The sequence below is a fragment of the Typopeltis vanoorti genome, chromosome 23, assembly GCF_054136105.1.
Source record: "Typopeltis vanoorti isolate ZY-2024b chromosome 23, IOZ_Tvanoo_1.0, whole genome shotgun sequence".
NCBI classification, from domain to species: Eukaryota; Metazoa; Arthropoda; class Arachnida; order Uropygi; family Thelyphonidae; genus Typopeltis; species Typopeltis vanoorti.
The window spans coordinates 17637388-17652436 of record NC_143571.1 but is presented as its reverse complement, the minus strand read 5'-3'; the positions used below and the strand labels follow the sequence as shown (position 1 = coordinate 17652436).

At 37.0% G+C, this 15049-nt stretch overlaps 1 protein-coding gene across 1 annotated transcript in view; it reads left to right on the top strand.

Annotated features, from left to right (window-relative positions):
* The window catches only part of Hdc (histidine decarboxylase), a gene marked incomplete at its 5' end in the record, with an annotated part of 294140 nt that overhangs the window by 38457 nt on the left and 240634 nt on the right, over positions 1–15049 (top strand). Inside the window, one exon of the mRNA XM_090413242.1 lies at positions 8855–8977. Coding sequence (XP_090269368.1) covers positions 8855–8977 — 123 coding nt within the window. The remainder of the gene's footprint in view (positions 1–8854; positions 8978–15049) is intronic.

Sequence of the window (15049 nt, the reverse complement as noted above, 5' to 3'; positions counted from 1 at the left end):
CTGGATGGTATTTCACCACAAGTTTTGAGAGAATGTGCTAGGGACCTGAAAGTGCCTTTGACCTGGCTTTTCAATGAAAGTCTGGCTGCTGGAAAGGTGCCCATGAAATGGAACAAAGATAGTGCCATTGCATAAGGGTGGTAACAGACTGGAAGTGTCTAATTATAGGCCAGTCTGTGTGTCATCAGTAGTTGTTAAGATCTTGGAGAAAGTAGTGAGGGACTGTATACAGCATTGGGCAGATGAGGGTAATGTTATCTGTGAGAGTCAACATGGATTTGTGAAAGGGCGCTCTTGTTTTAGCAATATGCTAGCCTTTTATAATAAAGTTACAAGAACATTAGATGAGGGAAAGGCATATACTGCAATTTTCTTAGACTTAGCAAAGGCATTTGACAGGGTGCCACATGATAAGCTGATATTTAAGTTGCAGCACATGGTCTGGATGTCAGGTAGGTCAACTGGATTCAGGATTGGCTGTTTGAGGTATCAGAGAGTTGTGTATGGTGGAGCAGTTTCAAGGAGGTAGAGGGTTACAAGTGGGGTCCCACAGGGTTCAGTACTAGGACCTATATTATTTAACCTTTATATCAATGACATTGCCAGTGGATTGCAAGGGGATTTGAACAAGCTAGATAGATGGGCAAATGAATGGGGGAGGGGGTCAGTTTAATGCAGCAAAATGTAAGGTCTTGAGGTTTGGGAAACATCGATGGGATGCTGCATACTCTATAGGAGGAGTTATACTGGAGGAAGTAGGGGAGACAAGAGATCTGGGGTTGATGATTGATAGAAACCTGAAATTTAGGGGACATATTGCAAAGGTGGTGAAGGTAACACAGAGGATTGCTGCTATTATGAGAAGGACACTGACCTGCAGAGATAAAAGGGTTATCATTCCATTGTATAAGTCTCTGATCAGACCACACTTAGACTATTGTTCTCGGATTTGGTCCCCAGGATTTGAAGGGGATAAATTAACTGTGGAAAGGATACAAAGACGGATGACAAAGATGGTTTCAGGACTTTACAAGAATAGTTATGAGGATCGGCTGAGGGGATGTGGACTGCAGAGTTTGGTGGATAGAAGAAGGAGAGGTGATATGATTGAGACTTTTAAACTGTTGAGAGGTGGTTACAGGGTTGACACTGGGGAGTTCTTTCGCTTGGTTGAACAGCAGGAAGGCGTGATTACAAGAGGCCATCCCTGGAAGTTATGAAAGGAAACTGTGAGCAAGAGGGTGAGGAGTGGTTTCTTTGCATGGAGGGTGGTTGAACCGTGGAATGCATTGCCTGATGGAGTGGTGAGAGCGAGAACGGTCAATGAGTTTAGGGAGTGGTATGATAGACTTTGTGTTTCTTAAGGGGGACCTCCCCTCGATGAATCTTGACAGAATTTATGTTCTTAGGAAGGACCTCCCACGATGAGTCTTTTGACTCCATGGAGGCCTGAATAATAATAATAATTCACAGAAATCCTGATGTGTCATGATTATTCATGTGCTTATTCCTATTAGTCAGTGTCCTTTGTATTATGGCAGAACATTTTGGGTAATATTTTTTACTGTTGCAGTGTGTCCTGTGAACTTCAAGATGTTACAATGTTTCACCAATACAGCACATCTTATTCCACCTCCTCTGACCAAAATGCACTTGGCAAAACTGAATGGCCATCTCTGGGAAGTTATTTTGAGAATTGAACTGGGAAGATAAATGGGCATCCCTGTTTATCCATTTATCTTCCCAAATCACTAATCTATCTAAATCCTCTTGTGGTAACATCATATCAGAAGTCTCTGACATTACTCTCCTCAGTTTATCACTATCAGGAAGCAATAATAAACCCTCTGCAACATTTAACTTAACTGCCAATACTTAAATTAAACAACAGTAGTCTCAAGAAAAGAACGTTGTAGTATCCGACTTGTCTGTTTTCTCTTGAAGAGATTGCACCATCCTTATTTAACTTGCTGACTTCAATAAATCAATTATGTCTGAAACCAGGCTACCAACTGACTATCCATCCCTATCCGAGTTTTATCATGCTATTCTATTAAATTCCTTTGTGAAATCTAGACAAATCGCAATATAAACATCTCTTTTTGTTGAATACCTAGCTGCATTATGTGATTTCATTCTTTGTAAATCTCAGGGATCTCTGTGAAGATCAAGGAGAAAGGTTTCATGAAGACTGCAAAAAAATAGGGCATGTTTTCTGAGAAGTGTGCAGTGATGTAAATAATTGAGACTTTGTATGGAAGGAATGAATGGGTATTAGGGTTGATGGTTGTGGGCACAAAAAATGACTTGAAAGATGAAAAAAAAAAGAAATATCTTAAGGGATTTCAGGAAATTGGTGAAAAATAATATCAAAATTTCAAAAGTAATGTAAAGGAAACAGATGTGCAAATAAAAGATATTGAAAATTTTGAGTACAGTAACAGGATTAGATGGGATATCTTATCATGTATTTTAAGAAAGTGGGATTATTGGTGGTGCAATCAGATTGTTTATTTTAAATGTCAGCAGAAGCAGAGTCCTAAGTGAGTGCAAAGAGGGTGAGATAGTTCTATTGTATAAAGGTGGCTCCAAGACAGAGGTAGCAAATTATACACTAGCCATATGTCAGGAGTGATGATTGTGGTACTGGAAAGGTCAATTGAGACTAAAATTCTGAAACGGGTGGATAGAAATGGGTTCAAGGAGTGGTATGATAAACTTTGTGTTTCCTAAAAACGACCTCCCATGATGAGTCTTTTAACTCCATGGAGGCCTGGATAATAATAATAATAATAAATATGATAGACTGAGACAGCATTGGCTTGTGAAAGTTGAGTTAGATTAGGGAAATGGCAACACTGTGATATTAGGAGATTAATGAGGAGATTTCAAAGTTTGTAGTTCAATAATTATTATTATTATGGGCAACTCCAAAGAGTCTTAGACTCATCAAGGGAGGCCCTAAACATCGTATCAAGAACTATTCAGCATTTGCACAGTATCTATCATACTTTTCTTTGAACGCATTCATAGCCATAGCACCCACAACAGACTCTGGAAACCTATTCCATTCACTACTCTCTAAACAAAAAAACCTAGTTCTAACGCCCTTGCCAAATACACTGTTGCTCAGTTTCCATGGATAGCCCCTAGTTCTCCCATGACCACACCTGTTCTGAAAAATTTCCTCTGAATTAATCTTGTAAAAATCCCTCAGTAATTTGAATGTCTCAATCATATTACCCCTTTTATCTTTTTATCAACCAGTTTCTGTAATCCACAAATATTTAACCTGTTTCTTAAGGTTCATTCCACAGACCAGCTACCATCTTGGTCACTCGCCTCTGGATCCTCTCTACCTCCTCCCCATCAGCAAGAAACCCCGGCACACCGATCTGTCCACAGTAGTTCAAATGGGTCTTATGAAGGCTCAATAAAGAGGAAGAATAACTTGCTTGTCTCTGCTCATCAAAGTATTCTTCAGTAACCAAATGATCTGATGAACTGCTTTAGCCACTTTTGCTATGTGCTCCCTAAACTTTAATTCCCTATCCACTAACACTCCCAATTATCTGGCTTCATCAATTTTCTGGAGTACGGGTCCACCATGTAGTATATTGCTGATAATCTTTTCACCCTAATATGCATAACCTTACACTTTGCCACATAGTTTAATGTGTGTTAGTTTAAACATTCATTCTCTTTATCCTAATCTGCCAATCTATCCAAATTGTCCTGCAAAATTTTGACATCAAATTTTGGTATGGAGTCATCCATTACCTCCCTCACACACTCCTTTACCACTTCCCATGCCCTATCAACATCCAGCCTTGCAGTTTTACATGCCATGGCACTGATCCAAGCAATCTCCTAAACTTGTCATACTTACCAGCACAGTAATTCCACATATACCCTGTCTTAACAAAATTCCACACGTTTAGCTACCTCCCAGGTCAAGACCATATGATCACTCTTATGATCATATGGTCTTGACCTGGGAATGGGAATTAACGAATGTGACCACGTTACCAACAATTGGCAACGTGGTCATATTCGTTATAGACAAATTCTCAGATGCAATTACTAGGTTGAGCACTCTCGAACCCCTACTATATTCCATTACATTCTATCTCAGGTAGTTATCCCTTATTAACTGCATAAAATCCATTTCCTTTCCCCTTGTGTCCTCTCCATTGGAAGGAGGAGTCCTTCTAATCAATGTTACCATAGTTGAAATCCCCCATAATAATTACCTGTCCTCCACTCATTGAGTCTATTTGCCAATGCATACTATCTCCATCATCTATTTCATTCCCTGGTCTATAGCAGCACTCAACTGCATATTTTATTCTGCTGGCCTCAATCTAACTTCAGATAGCCTCAAATGTGCTATTTTCATTTTGCCAAAATTCAAAATTCTGCAGTCAAAATTATACTCTCTTTGGCTGCAGTTCATCGGCTATCATCAGTAACACTCCTCTCCCCATTCTTTCCTCTCTATCCTTCCTGAAGACACTATACCCCTTCACATTCTATCTCACTAACTATATCATCTTCAGTTGGCCATGTCTCACTAATGCCAGTAACTTTCTTTTGCCAGGATAAGCTAACCAAGGCCAAAAATTCCTCCTGTGTATGCCGTATGTTGTGCAGGCCTGCACAACATACGGCCTGCGTTCCACATGCGGCCCGCAATGCTATTTATTTTGGCCCATCTGCCTGATTGAAATTATTTAATCATATGGGGGAATATGAAATTAGATGATTTTTTCTTAGCATTTAATTAAATTTTTACTAAGACTCTGCATGTTTACGTTCATGCGATTAATGTCACAATCATGTTTCTTTCAACTCCACAATAAATTGCATTTGGAGTTATTCCCACTGTCATAATTAATAACAAATTATTACAATTGCTTCAAGGTTTTGTTAGCACTGGTGTCGCTGCGGAGAAATTCAAAGTTACATTTCCATGATAACGACTTGATGACTACGAACGAGAACGAATCATATTACACAAAGTTGGCCATGCCTTGACTGGCTTTGGCAGTGTAGTGGTTGGTTGTAGCTGGAGCAATACATTACATAACTGTTATCATAACCTGCATTATTGTGAGTTTTTCATCATTAGTTTTTTGTAATTAATATTGTCAATCACGACACAATGAGCTTAAATAAAAAGCTTAAAATAGATCAGAAGATCGAGCATTTAACCCTGAGTGGACAAACAAATATTTTTTACGTTGTTTAAGGACAAAATAGTGTGAAATGAAGTTGCCACAAAGGTAAGCTTAAAAATATCACAAGAAATAGTTTGTGCTGGCAAATCATTTACTGAGGGAGAGTTGATAAAAAAGTGTCAGATGATTGCCGTTTCCGAATTGTGTCCTGATAAGAAAAATAATTTTGAAAATATCAGTTTGTCCTGTATGACTGTTCAGCGCAGGGTGGCTGATATTGCCGAGGATCTTAAAGATAACCTGCAAAAATCGGCTAGTGAATTTGTCTATTATTTGCTTGCTATGGATGAAAGTACTGATGTGAAAGATACTGGACAGCTTTTAATATATGTAAGAGGCGTTAATAAGAATTTTGAGATGACAGAGGAGCTTGCTGGTTTGTGTTCAATGAAAGGAAGAAACAGGAAAGGAGATCGCAGAAAATGTAAAGATGTGTGTAACCGAAAAACTATCCTTCAATTTCAAGAATTTAGTAGCAGTTTGCACTGATGGTGCCCCATCTATGTGTGGAAAAAATGTTGCCGCTGTAACATTTATTGAACAGTATGCAGATAAACCATTGACAAAATTTCACTGCCTAATTCATCAGCAGGTGTTATGTTCGAAAGTTTTGCAGTTTGATCATGGGATTAAAGTAGCATTTGCTCTGGTCAACTATATTTGAGCTCGGGGGTTGAAACACAAAATGTTTCAGGTGTTTCTAGAAGAAAATGATGATGAGCACTGGGATCTACCATACCACACTAATGTACGTTGGTTGAAGCGTGTTAAAGTTTTGTCACACTTTGTCACTCTAAAAAATGAACTAGTTGAATTTTTGGAATCTCAAGAAGATATGGAAAAATTCCCAGAAACAATGGATGAAGAATGGAATCAAGATTTATTTTTCTTGTGTGACATTTTGGGTCACTTGAATGACCTTAACTTACAGCTTCAAGGAAAAAATAAGTTTGTTTTCAGTTAATGTCTTATAAAGGCATTCAAAATGAAATTAAGTTTGTTTGAAAATCAACTTGCTAAGGGGGATATGTCACATTTCTTAACTTGTCGACAGAATATCATTCAATGGTGGTTAGAAATTATAAGAAGCACATATCACTTCTAAGTGAGGAGTTTCAGAAAAGAATGCCATTGAGTAATGGAGATGAAGTCTGCATAGGACACATTTTCTGTCGAAGCAGGAAAACTACCTGTCAAAATCCAGATGGAAGTTATTGATCTCCAGTGTTCTGAAACTATCGGGTCAAGCATAGGGAGAGTACAAGAATTTTATTCTATTCTGGATCAGGATAAATTTAAAAGTTTGTTGGATACTGCCTACCAGGTATTTTGTATGTTTGGGAGCACATATACTTGTGAACAAACATTTTCGGTCATGAACTTGAACAAAACCAAACAGCATTCATCTTTAAGTGATATCAATTTAGAGGCCATATTAAGAATGGCCACTTTAAACATGACACCAAACTTTGATAAAATAGTGGCAACAAAGAAATGCAATGTGTCACATTGTGACATTCTGAATATTCCATCACTGATATTCCATCACAGTGAAATATTCAGTCACTGATATTTCACTGTGAATAAGGGTGATATTCTCAGTGAAATTATTAGTAAACTTTGTGTTTATGTTTAAGTGGTTTTTATTGAGAAATTTTGCAGCTATATCTGTTTTGTAAATAATTTTGATTATAATTTTAATTGTAACTCTAAAAAATTTAAATATGCATATTAATTAGTATTTACTGTAGACCTACTAACAAATTTACTTAAGTTTAGCTGCAGTGGACTAGTCTAAGATTCAAGGTCTGAAGTGATCTGGCCCTTGGTCAGGTGGTCCAAGTTGGGTTTGACCCTCAAAGACAATCAAGTGCAGGCCTGCTCTCTATCCTTCCTGAAGACACTATATCCCTTCACATTCTATCCCACTAACTATATCATCTTCTGTTGGCCATGTCTCACTAATGCCAGTAACTTTCTTTTGCCAGGATGAGCCAACCAAGGCCAAAAATTCCTCCTGCTTGTTCCTAATGCTCCTGCCTGTTCCTAATGCTCCTGCCATTAGTGTACATAACGTGCAAAATCCCCTTATGCCCATCCCTATCTTGAAGCCTTACACTGACTATCCCATTCTGGTTTGTTATAATTGGTATGTTAGTGTACCCATTTCTTGTCCTGAAGAAGCCAGACAGACTTAGCTGGCGAAACTTGTCGACGATTGTATATATTTATAAACTATGGTGCACTAATAAATCCGCATCATTCCCAGAAGTCTTTGTGTTGTCTTCACAATTTTGGCGATTTGTCCCCTAAATTTTAGATCCTTATCCACTATCACCCCCAGATCTCTTGTGTGTTCATTTATGTTCAGTTTGTGTTTCAGCTCATTTTGTACTATTTTTGCATTTGCTGATGTTGGCTTACAGCCAATGAATTATAAGTTATGTTTGATTAAACTGATTTTTATTAATTAATGCAGTGAAATAATCTGTTGTCTCTCTGTGACAACAACAACGATATAAAAAAACCAAAAATATGGAATGCACATATTGTTATTGACATTTTGGACATGTGGTATTGTGAATAATGAATATGCTTTAATGCTGCTAACATTCAGCAAGGAAGTTTTTTTGAGGTTTTGAGGTGATTATGTGAATCAGTTCAGAGTTAATTCATATTTATGAATTTAGGGACAGAAAACACACATGTTGAAAAGATTATTTTACTGATTAATAATAAAATAATAACTTTACGTTTCGACCCCTGTATTGAGGTCATCATCTTCAGAAGGATACATGTATATAAGAACAAGCTACATGCTGTTGCACTCTATACAAGTAAATTACATCTACGTTGTTAACTAATCTTTTTTCTTAGCCTGCCCTCTAGTGATAAAAAAATAAAATAAAATAAAATAAATAAATAAAATAAAATAAACAAAAAATAAAATAAAAACTACAATAAACTCTGCTGAAGTCCTCACGTACTAGGATTCTTCTGGAATATGGAAGATGACCTCAATACAGGGGTCAAAACGTAAAGTCATTATTTTATTATTAATCAGTAAAATAATCTTTTCAACACATGTGTTTTGTTCATAAATTCATAAATATGAATGCTGATCACCGTGTAACCTTAAAAGAAAGTTAAATTTCAAAGAAACAGGAGTCTGAAATGTGGATGTTTCATCATAACAATATGCCCATTCATGCAGTTGTCTAATATATATATATATATGTGTGTGTGTGTGTGTGTGTGTGTGTGTGTGTGTGTGTGTGTGTGTGTGTGTGTGTGTGTGTGTGTGTGTGTGTGTATATTTTGACCTAAAATGGAACAAACAAGAACAGTAACTTCTGTAGTTGCCAGATTTTATTTTTATTCTCAAGGGGGAGTCAGAAAAATTTTAAAGGCCATAGAATTGACACCATCAATGGCATTAAACAAAACTGAACAAAATGTATTTATAGAGATCTCAAAAATAGTTCGTTAAATGTTTTCAGCACTCAGAAGAGTGTGTTGACAGACCACACTTGCTTTGAAGGTGATTAAACTCTGAATTGTAAATCTCTTTACATTTTTTGTTCTGATTTCTTATTAGAATATTTCTATTGCAGGCAGCTTGTCCAGCTTGCACTGAACTTGAGATGATAGTAATGGACTGGCTAGGTCAGATGATTGGAATGCCTGATGATTTTCTGCATTTTAAATCTAACAGTCAGGGTGGTGGTGTGATTCAGGTAAAACATTTGAGTATTATTCTGAACCTTTTTCTCTTCATATTTCTCAATCTAAGATATTTTTATTGACATATCTAGTAATAAGTTATAATTAGCAAGTAAAAATGATTACTAATGTTAAAAATATACAGTTGGTTATTGACTTTTCGACTTATGGCAGAATCATTCTGATGATACTGCCATAAGTCGAAAAGGTCATAAGTCATACCATAAAGAGAATGTAAATGCAAATTCAGGAAGTTATCGAGGAGAGTGAATGAAAGAGTGAATGTATAGTGGAAAAGGTCACCAGTGTGTTGCTGAGGTATGACAGTGATTAGTTGACACAGAGAGCCAGAATCATGAATGGTATGCTGGCAGACCTGTGTAAGGAGAAGGGAATACTGTTTATGGATGTATAGCATGTATTTGAGTGAAGAATGAAACTATACAGATATGACAGATTGCATTTGAATGGCCATGGAGCGAGTGAACTGCAGAAGCTGTTGCTAGATCGAAGTACAATATGTGATGCAACCAAGAGATCAGAAGTAAGAGGTGAATTGAAAGATCAGGAGAGTGGTACAGAAGAGACCGAAGTATTTGGGAATGGAAACAGTAGTGCAAGAGATGAAGAGAGAAAGAATGCAAGAGGAACAGGGAAATGGTGGAGGCTGGGTGGACAGGGAGACATGGCATAAGGAAAGTGAATGTTGGAGGTAGTAGTGAATGTATGCATGAGGATGATCAGCACAGAAATGGAATAGATTGGGATGTAGGTTGGGTAGTTGTAAATGGATATATGTGGTAAGTGGTGATAAAGATGATTTTGCAAGGTCAGTTATAGTGGGGAAATCACAACCAACACATGGCTTGAGTAGGACTAGTTATAGACCTAAAAAGTGAACTGTGGTGTTTATTTACAAAAGCCAGGTTTATCAGAAATAAGGGAGATGAAATTTTGAATAAGTGAAACATGGTTGAATGAAAATGATATCCTAATGGAAATAGAAATGGAAGGGTACAGTGTTTTTTATGAGGATAAAAAGGACAAGCAGAGAGGAGGAATAGTACTGCTAATGATAGCAAGAGAATTATGACCACATAAGGTAAACATGAAAGATGGAAATAGTGGTAATGAGGCAGTGTGGTGTTAAGTGGATGATGAGATATTTAGTTGGATGTTGCTATTGGCCAGGGAATTTTAAAATTTCATCATCATCATCATCATCAAATTCCTGCCATGTACCCTCAAGGGGTGCACAGGATATGACAGTACTACATGAAAAAATTACATCATTTTAAAATTTCAGTGTTGTAAAGTGTAAGAGGTTCTGAAATTTGGTAGGCAACAATGGGATGCAAAGTATACACTCAGTGGGAAATTTTGGAGGAAGTTGAGGAGATGAGAGACCTTGAAGTGGTGATGGACAAGGATCTGAAGTTCAGAGGTCACATTGTACAAGTTGTGAAGACATCACGTCAGATTATGGCAGTGATGCAGAGGATCTTAACTTGTAGAAATGAAGAGGTTCCATTGTACAAGGCCTTGATCAGATTTTGTATGGATTATTGTGCACAGATTTAGTCTCCTAGTTTTCATGGTGATGAGGCTATATTGAAAAGGAACCAGAGAAGACTGACTAAGGGATACTGATCTTTGGGATATTAAATGTAAGAACAGATTGAGGGATAGCAGTTTGCAAAGTCTTGTGAATGGGAAGAAGAACAGAGGGGATATCATTAAGACATTTAAGTTGGTTAAAAGTTGTTAACAGGTTAATGTTGAAGACAGTTTTCATAGAATTGGAGAAGAAGATAGAACAAGAGGACATCCCTGGAAGCTGTATAAGGAGGGTGTGAGTAGGGGCATAAAGAGCAGGTTCTTTGCATGGAGAATGGTTGGTGAGTGGAATGCATTGCCTGGCATTGTGGTGAATGCAGATGCAGTCACTGAGTAAATATTCTTATAAGTAAATATACTTACTTATACACATACACATGTGTATACTTAAATATGTTTATATATTCTTAAATATTCTGAAAACATTTTCTGAAATAATAATAGATAGATAGATAGAAATGGGATATTGTATGGGGACAATGGTTTTCTGAAGGGTAGGTCATTCCTCAGTAACTTGCTCACATTTCATAATACAGTGACAGCTGAGTTGGATAAAGGTAATAAATTTACAGTGATATTGCTGGACTTTACAAAAGCCTTTGACAGGATACCTAATCAGTAAACTGCAGCACATGGGGATGTGTATATAGTTGGTGAAGTGGATACGAGGATGGTTGATGGAGCGATACCAGAGAGTAGTTTATTCAGTAGAGTCAAAAAGAAGGCCTGTGACTAGTGGCATGCTGCAGGGTTCTGTTCTTGGTCTGCTACTGTTTAATTTGTATATTAACAATATAGGAAAGGATCTGAGAGGAACTGTTCAGTTGTCTGTTCAGTTCAGTTCAGTTTGCAGACTGGGCAAAGGAGAATGGATGTCAGTTTAATGTGACAAAGTGCAAGGTTATGCATTTTGTGGTGAAAAGATTACCAGCTGTATAACACATTGGTGAAACTGAACTCCAGGAAATTAACGAAGCCCAGGACTTAGGAGAGTTAATGGATAGGGAGTTAATGTTTAGGGGATACATAGCGAAATTGGCTAAAGCAGTTCATCAGATCACTTGGTTACTGAAGAATACTTGAATGAGCAGAGACGAGCAGGTTATTGTTCCTCATTATCAAGCCTTGATAGGACCCCATCTTGACTATTGCATGCAGATCTGGGCACCAAGGTTTGTTGGTGAGAGGAGGAGGAGGAGAGGATTAAGAGGCGAGTGGTCAAGATGGTAGTAGGTCTATGGAATGAACCTTATGAGAACTGTTTGAAGATTTGTGGGGTAAAGAAACTGATTGATAGGCTGAAAAGCAGTGATATCATTGAGACATACAAATTACTGAGGGGTTTTACAAGATTAATTCAAAGGAAATTTTTCAGAACAGGTGTGGTGGTGGGAGAAATAGGGGCCATCCATGGAAACTGAGTAAGGGTGTAGTTAGCAAGGGTGTTAGAACTAGTTTTTTTGCTTGGAGAGTAGTGAATGAGTGGAATAGGTTACCAGAGTCTGTGTTGGTGTCATAACAGTGAATGAGTTTTCAAAGCAAAATATGCTGCATAAATGTTGGATTGTTCTTGACATCATGTTCAGGGCCTCCCTTGATGAGTCTAAGGATTTATTGGAGTAGCCCATAATAATAATATTAATAACTTAATTAATAATTTAATAACTTAATAATTTAATAATAATTCCTTATTTAATAAATTAAATATGGAAATAGACAACATAATGAACAAAGGTGGTATGGTTGAATAAATTTATATGGAATGAGAGAGAAATTAGTCAAAACACTAAGTTATCTGTATACAAGACAGTGTTCAAACCAATTTTAACTTATGGATCAGAGAAGGGTTAGAAGTAAAACACTTGACCAAAGACTAGAGACTGAGATATGAGAGTCCTGAGAAAGAATAGGGGCATGAACAGATGGCATCAATGGCAATATTATATTAAAAACGAAGATATTAGGAAAGAACTTCACAGAACATTGTTAGCATCCAGGAATTTATTAGCGGAGGTAATCTTATATGGTATGGTCACCACATAAGATTACCTCTAATTTATTAATAATAATATTATTATTATTACCCCAACACCCCATGGAGTTGGAGTCAAGACTCATCTAGGTGGTCCTTTTATCATACACACAGCTCATCATACCATGCCTTAAACACACTCAAATCCTCTGCAGACACCACATTCTCAGGCAAGGCTTTCCAATCATTCACAACTCTGCATGCAAAAAGCCTGCTTCTCACTCCTCTGCTCACACCCTCCTTATACAGCTTCCAAGGATGACCTCTGGTTCTCCCCTGATCTCCTACTATTTTCTGTAGAACCTCTCCAATATTGATCCTATAACAACCCCTTACTCACTTGTAGGTTTCTATCATATCTCCCCTATTCCTCCTAAACTCTTTAACTCCACTAGACTCTAAATTGCATCTTCTCATCCTTTCCTCATATTCGATATTCCAAAGGTCAGAAACTACCTTATGGATCAGAGAAGGGTTAGAAGTAAAACACTTGACCGAAGACTAGAGACTGCAGATATGAGAGTCCTGAGAAAGAATAGGGGCATGAACAGATGGTATCAATGGCTTTCCACACCTCTGGACCCTTTCCAACATCTCTTCGTCCTTTTGAAAATCAAATGACCATATCTGTGCATAGTAGTCCATGTGTGGCCTAATCAAAGACTTATACAATGGAACAAGAATCTCCCTACTTCTACAAGTCAGTGTCCTCCGCATTATTCGCAGAAGTCGTCATGTTATCCTCACAATTTTGGCAATGTGTTCCCTAAATTTCAGATCTTTGTCCACTATCACCCCAAGATCTTTTATTTCCTCTACCTTTGACGATATATCCCCACTAAGCATAAATTCTACATGCCATCTTTGTTTCCCAAATTTTAAAATCTTACATTTTGCAACATTGAACTCACATCCCCATTCCCTTACCCTATCACTCAATTCATTCAAATCTTCTTGTAAGGCCACAACATCTTCTCTACTCGTCGTAGTTCATCTCAACTTTGCATCATCTGCAAACAACTGAATATTCCCATCCAAATCTTTTCCAATATCATTAACATACAAGTTAAACAGTAATAGCCCTAAAAGAGACCCCTGATGTATACCACTATGACTTTCCTCTTCCGGGATATTGCTCCCCCATCATCACTTAAACAGAATGGGAGAGGAAAGATTAGCAAAACAAGTGTTCTCTGCAGGTGGCAGGAAAAAGACCCAGAGGAAGACCCAGATATAGGTGGATTGATATGGTAAAAAGTGTCTTAGAAGATAGAAAAATAAGATCTGATAATATTGGAGTTTTGACAGGTAACAGATTGATTTTGGAGGAAAATTGTAGATAGGAAGTTAGTAATAATGTAAATTTTTCATGTAGCACTGTCTTATCCTGTAAATCCCTTCAGGGTAAATGTCAGGAATTTGATGATGATTAGATAATAATCTGCTTCTATGAAATCATGGAAAACAACTTGAATGATTCAGAGATATTAGCATTAAATGTGTTATTTTCCAAGGTAATTCCTTGTGGCCATTGCTCTTTAACTCTTTGATATTTTTGTCTATGATTTTGAATAAATCAAAACTAGGATATGAAATTCCTAAATATAATGTTAAAATTTCCCATCTGTTGTAGATGGATGATTTGAAGTTAGAAAATCAGCACAGCAAATAGACTCTTCACTGAACATAGTTTGCATTTTCAGTCAGGGAATCAAAATGGAATTTAGTTTAGATAAATGCACAATTTATCTATTAAACGAGGAAAAATTAATGACACTAGCCATTTTAATTTTGATCAAGAGAAATATATAAAAGCAATTTCAGCTAACGAACACTATATATACCTAGGAATATTAGAAGCCAGTGATATTCTACTTGAAAGTTAAACAACAGGCAGCAGCAGCAGAATACACCAAAAGAGTTAGAAATCTCAATGGATTAAACACAATTACAGCAATGGACTCTTGGGCTATACCAGTGATCTGTTACACAGCTGGCACAATAAATTGTACAAAAGAAGACCTGGACAAATTCGACTGAAAACTAGAAAATTAATGTGGATGTAATGCATGATGCATTACATCCACAAATGATGTTGACCAGCTGTACCTACCAAGAAGAATAGGTGGATGGGATCTGCTGCAAAGAGATAGACTGTGAAAGAAGAAGAAATTAGTTTAAAAAATTACATTGACAATAGCTCTGAACAAATGCTTCAAGCCATTTGTTCAGAGCTATTATATCACAAGAGGGCCTTCTAAAAGCAATAGGAAACAAACCCAATTATAAAAAGGAACATCGAAATAACTTATATGTACACTTGAAAAATAAACCCAAGGAACAGAAGGATTTATTTTAACTGCTCAAGAACAGGCATTACAAACTAATGCAATCAAAGCAAAAATTTTGAACATCAATAATAACAAAATGCAGATTA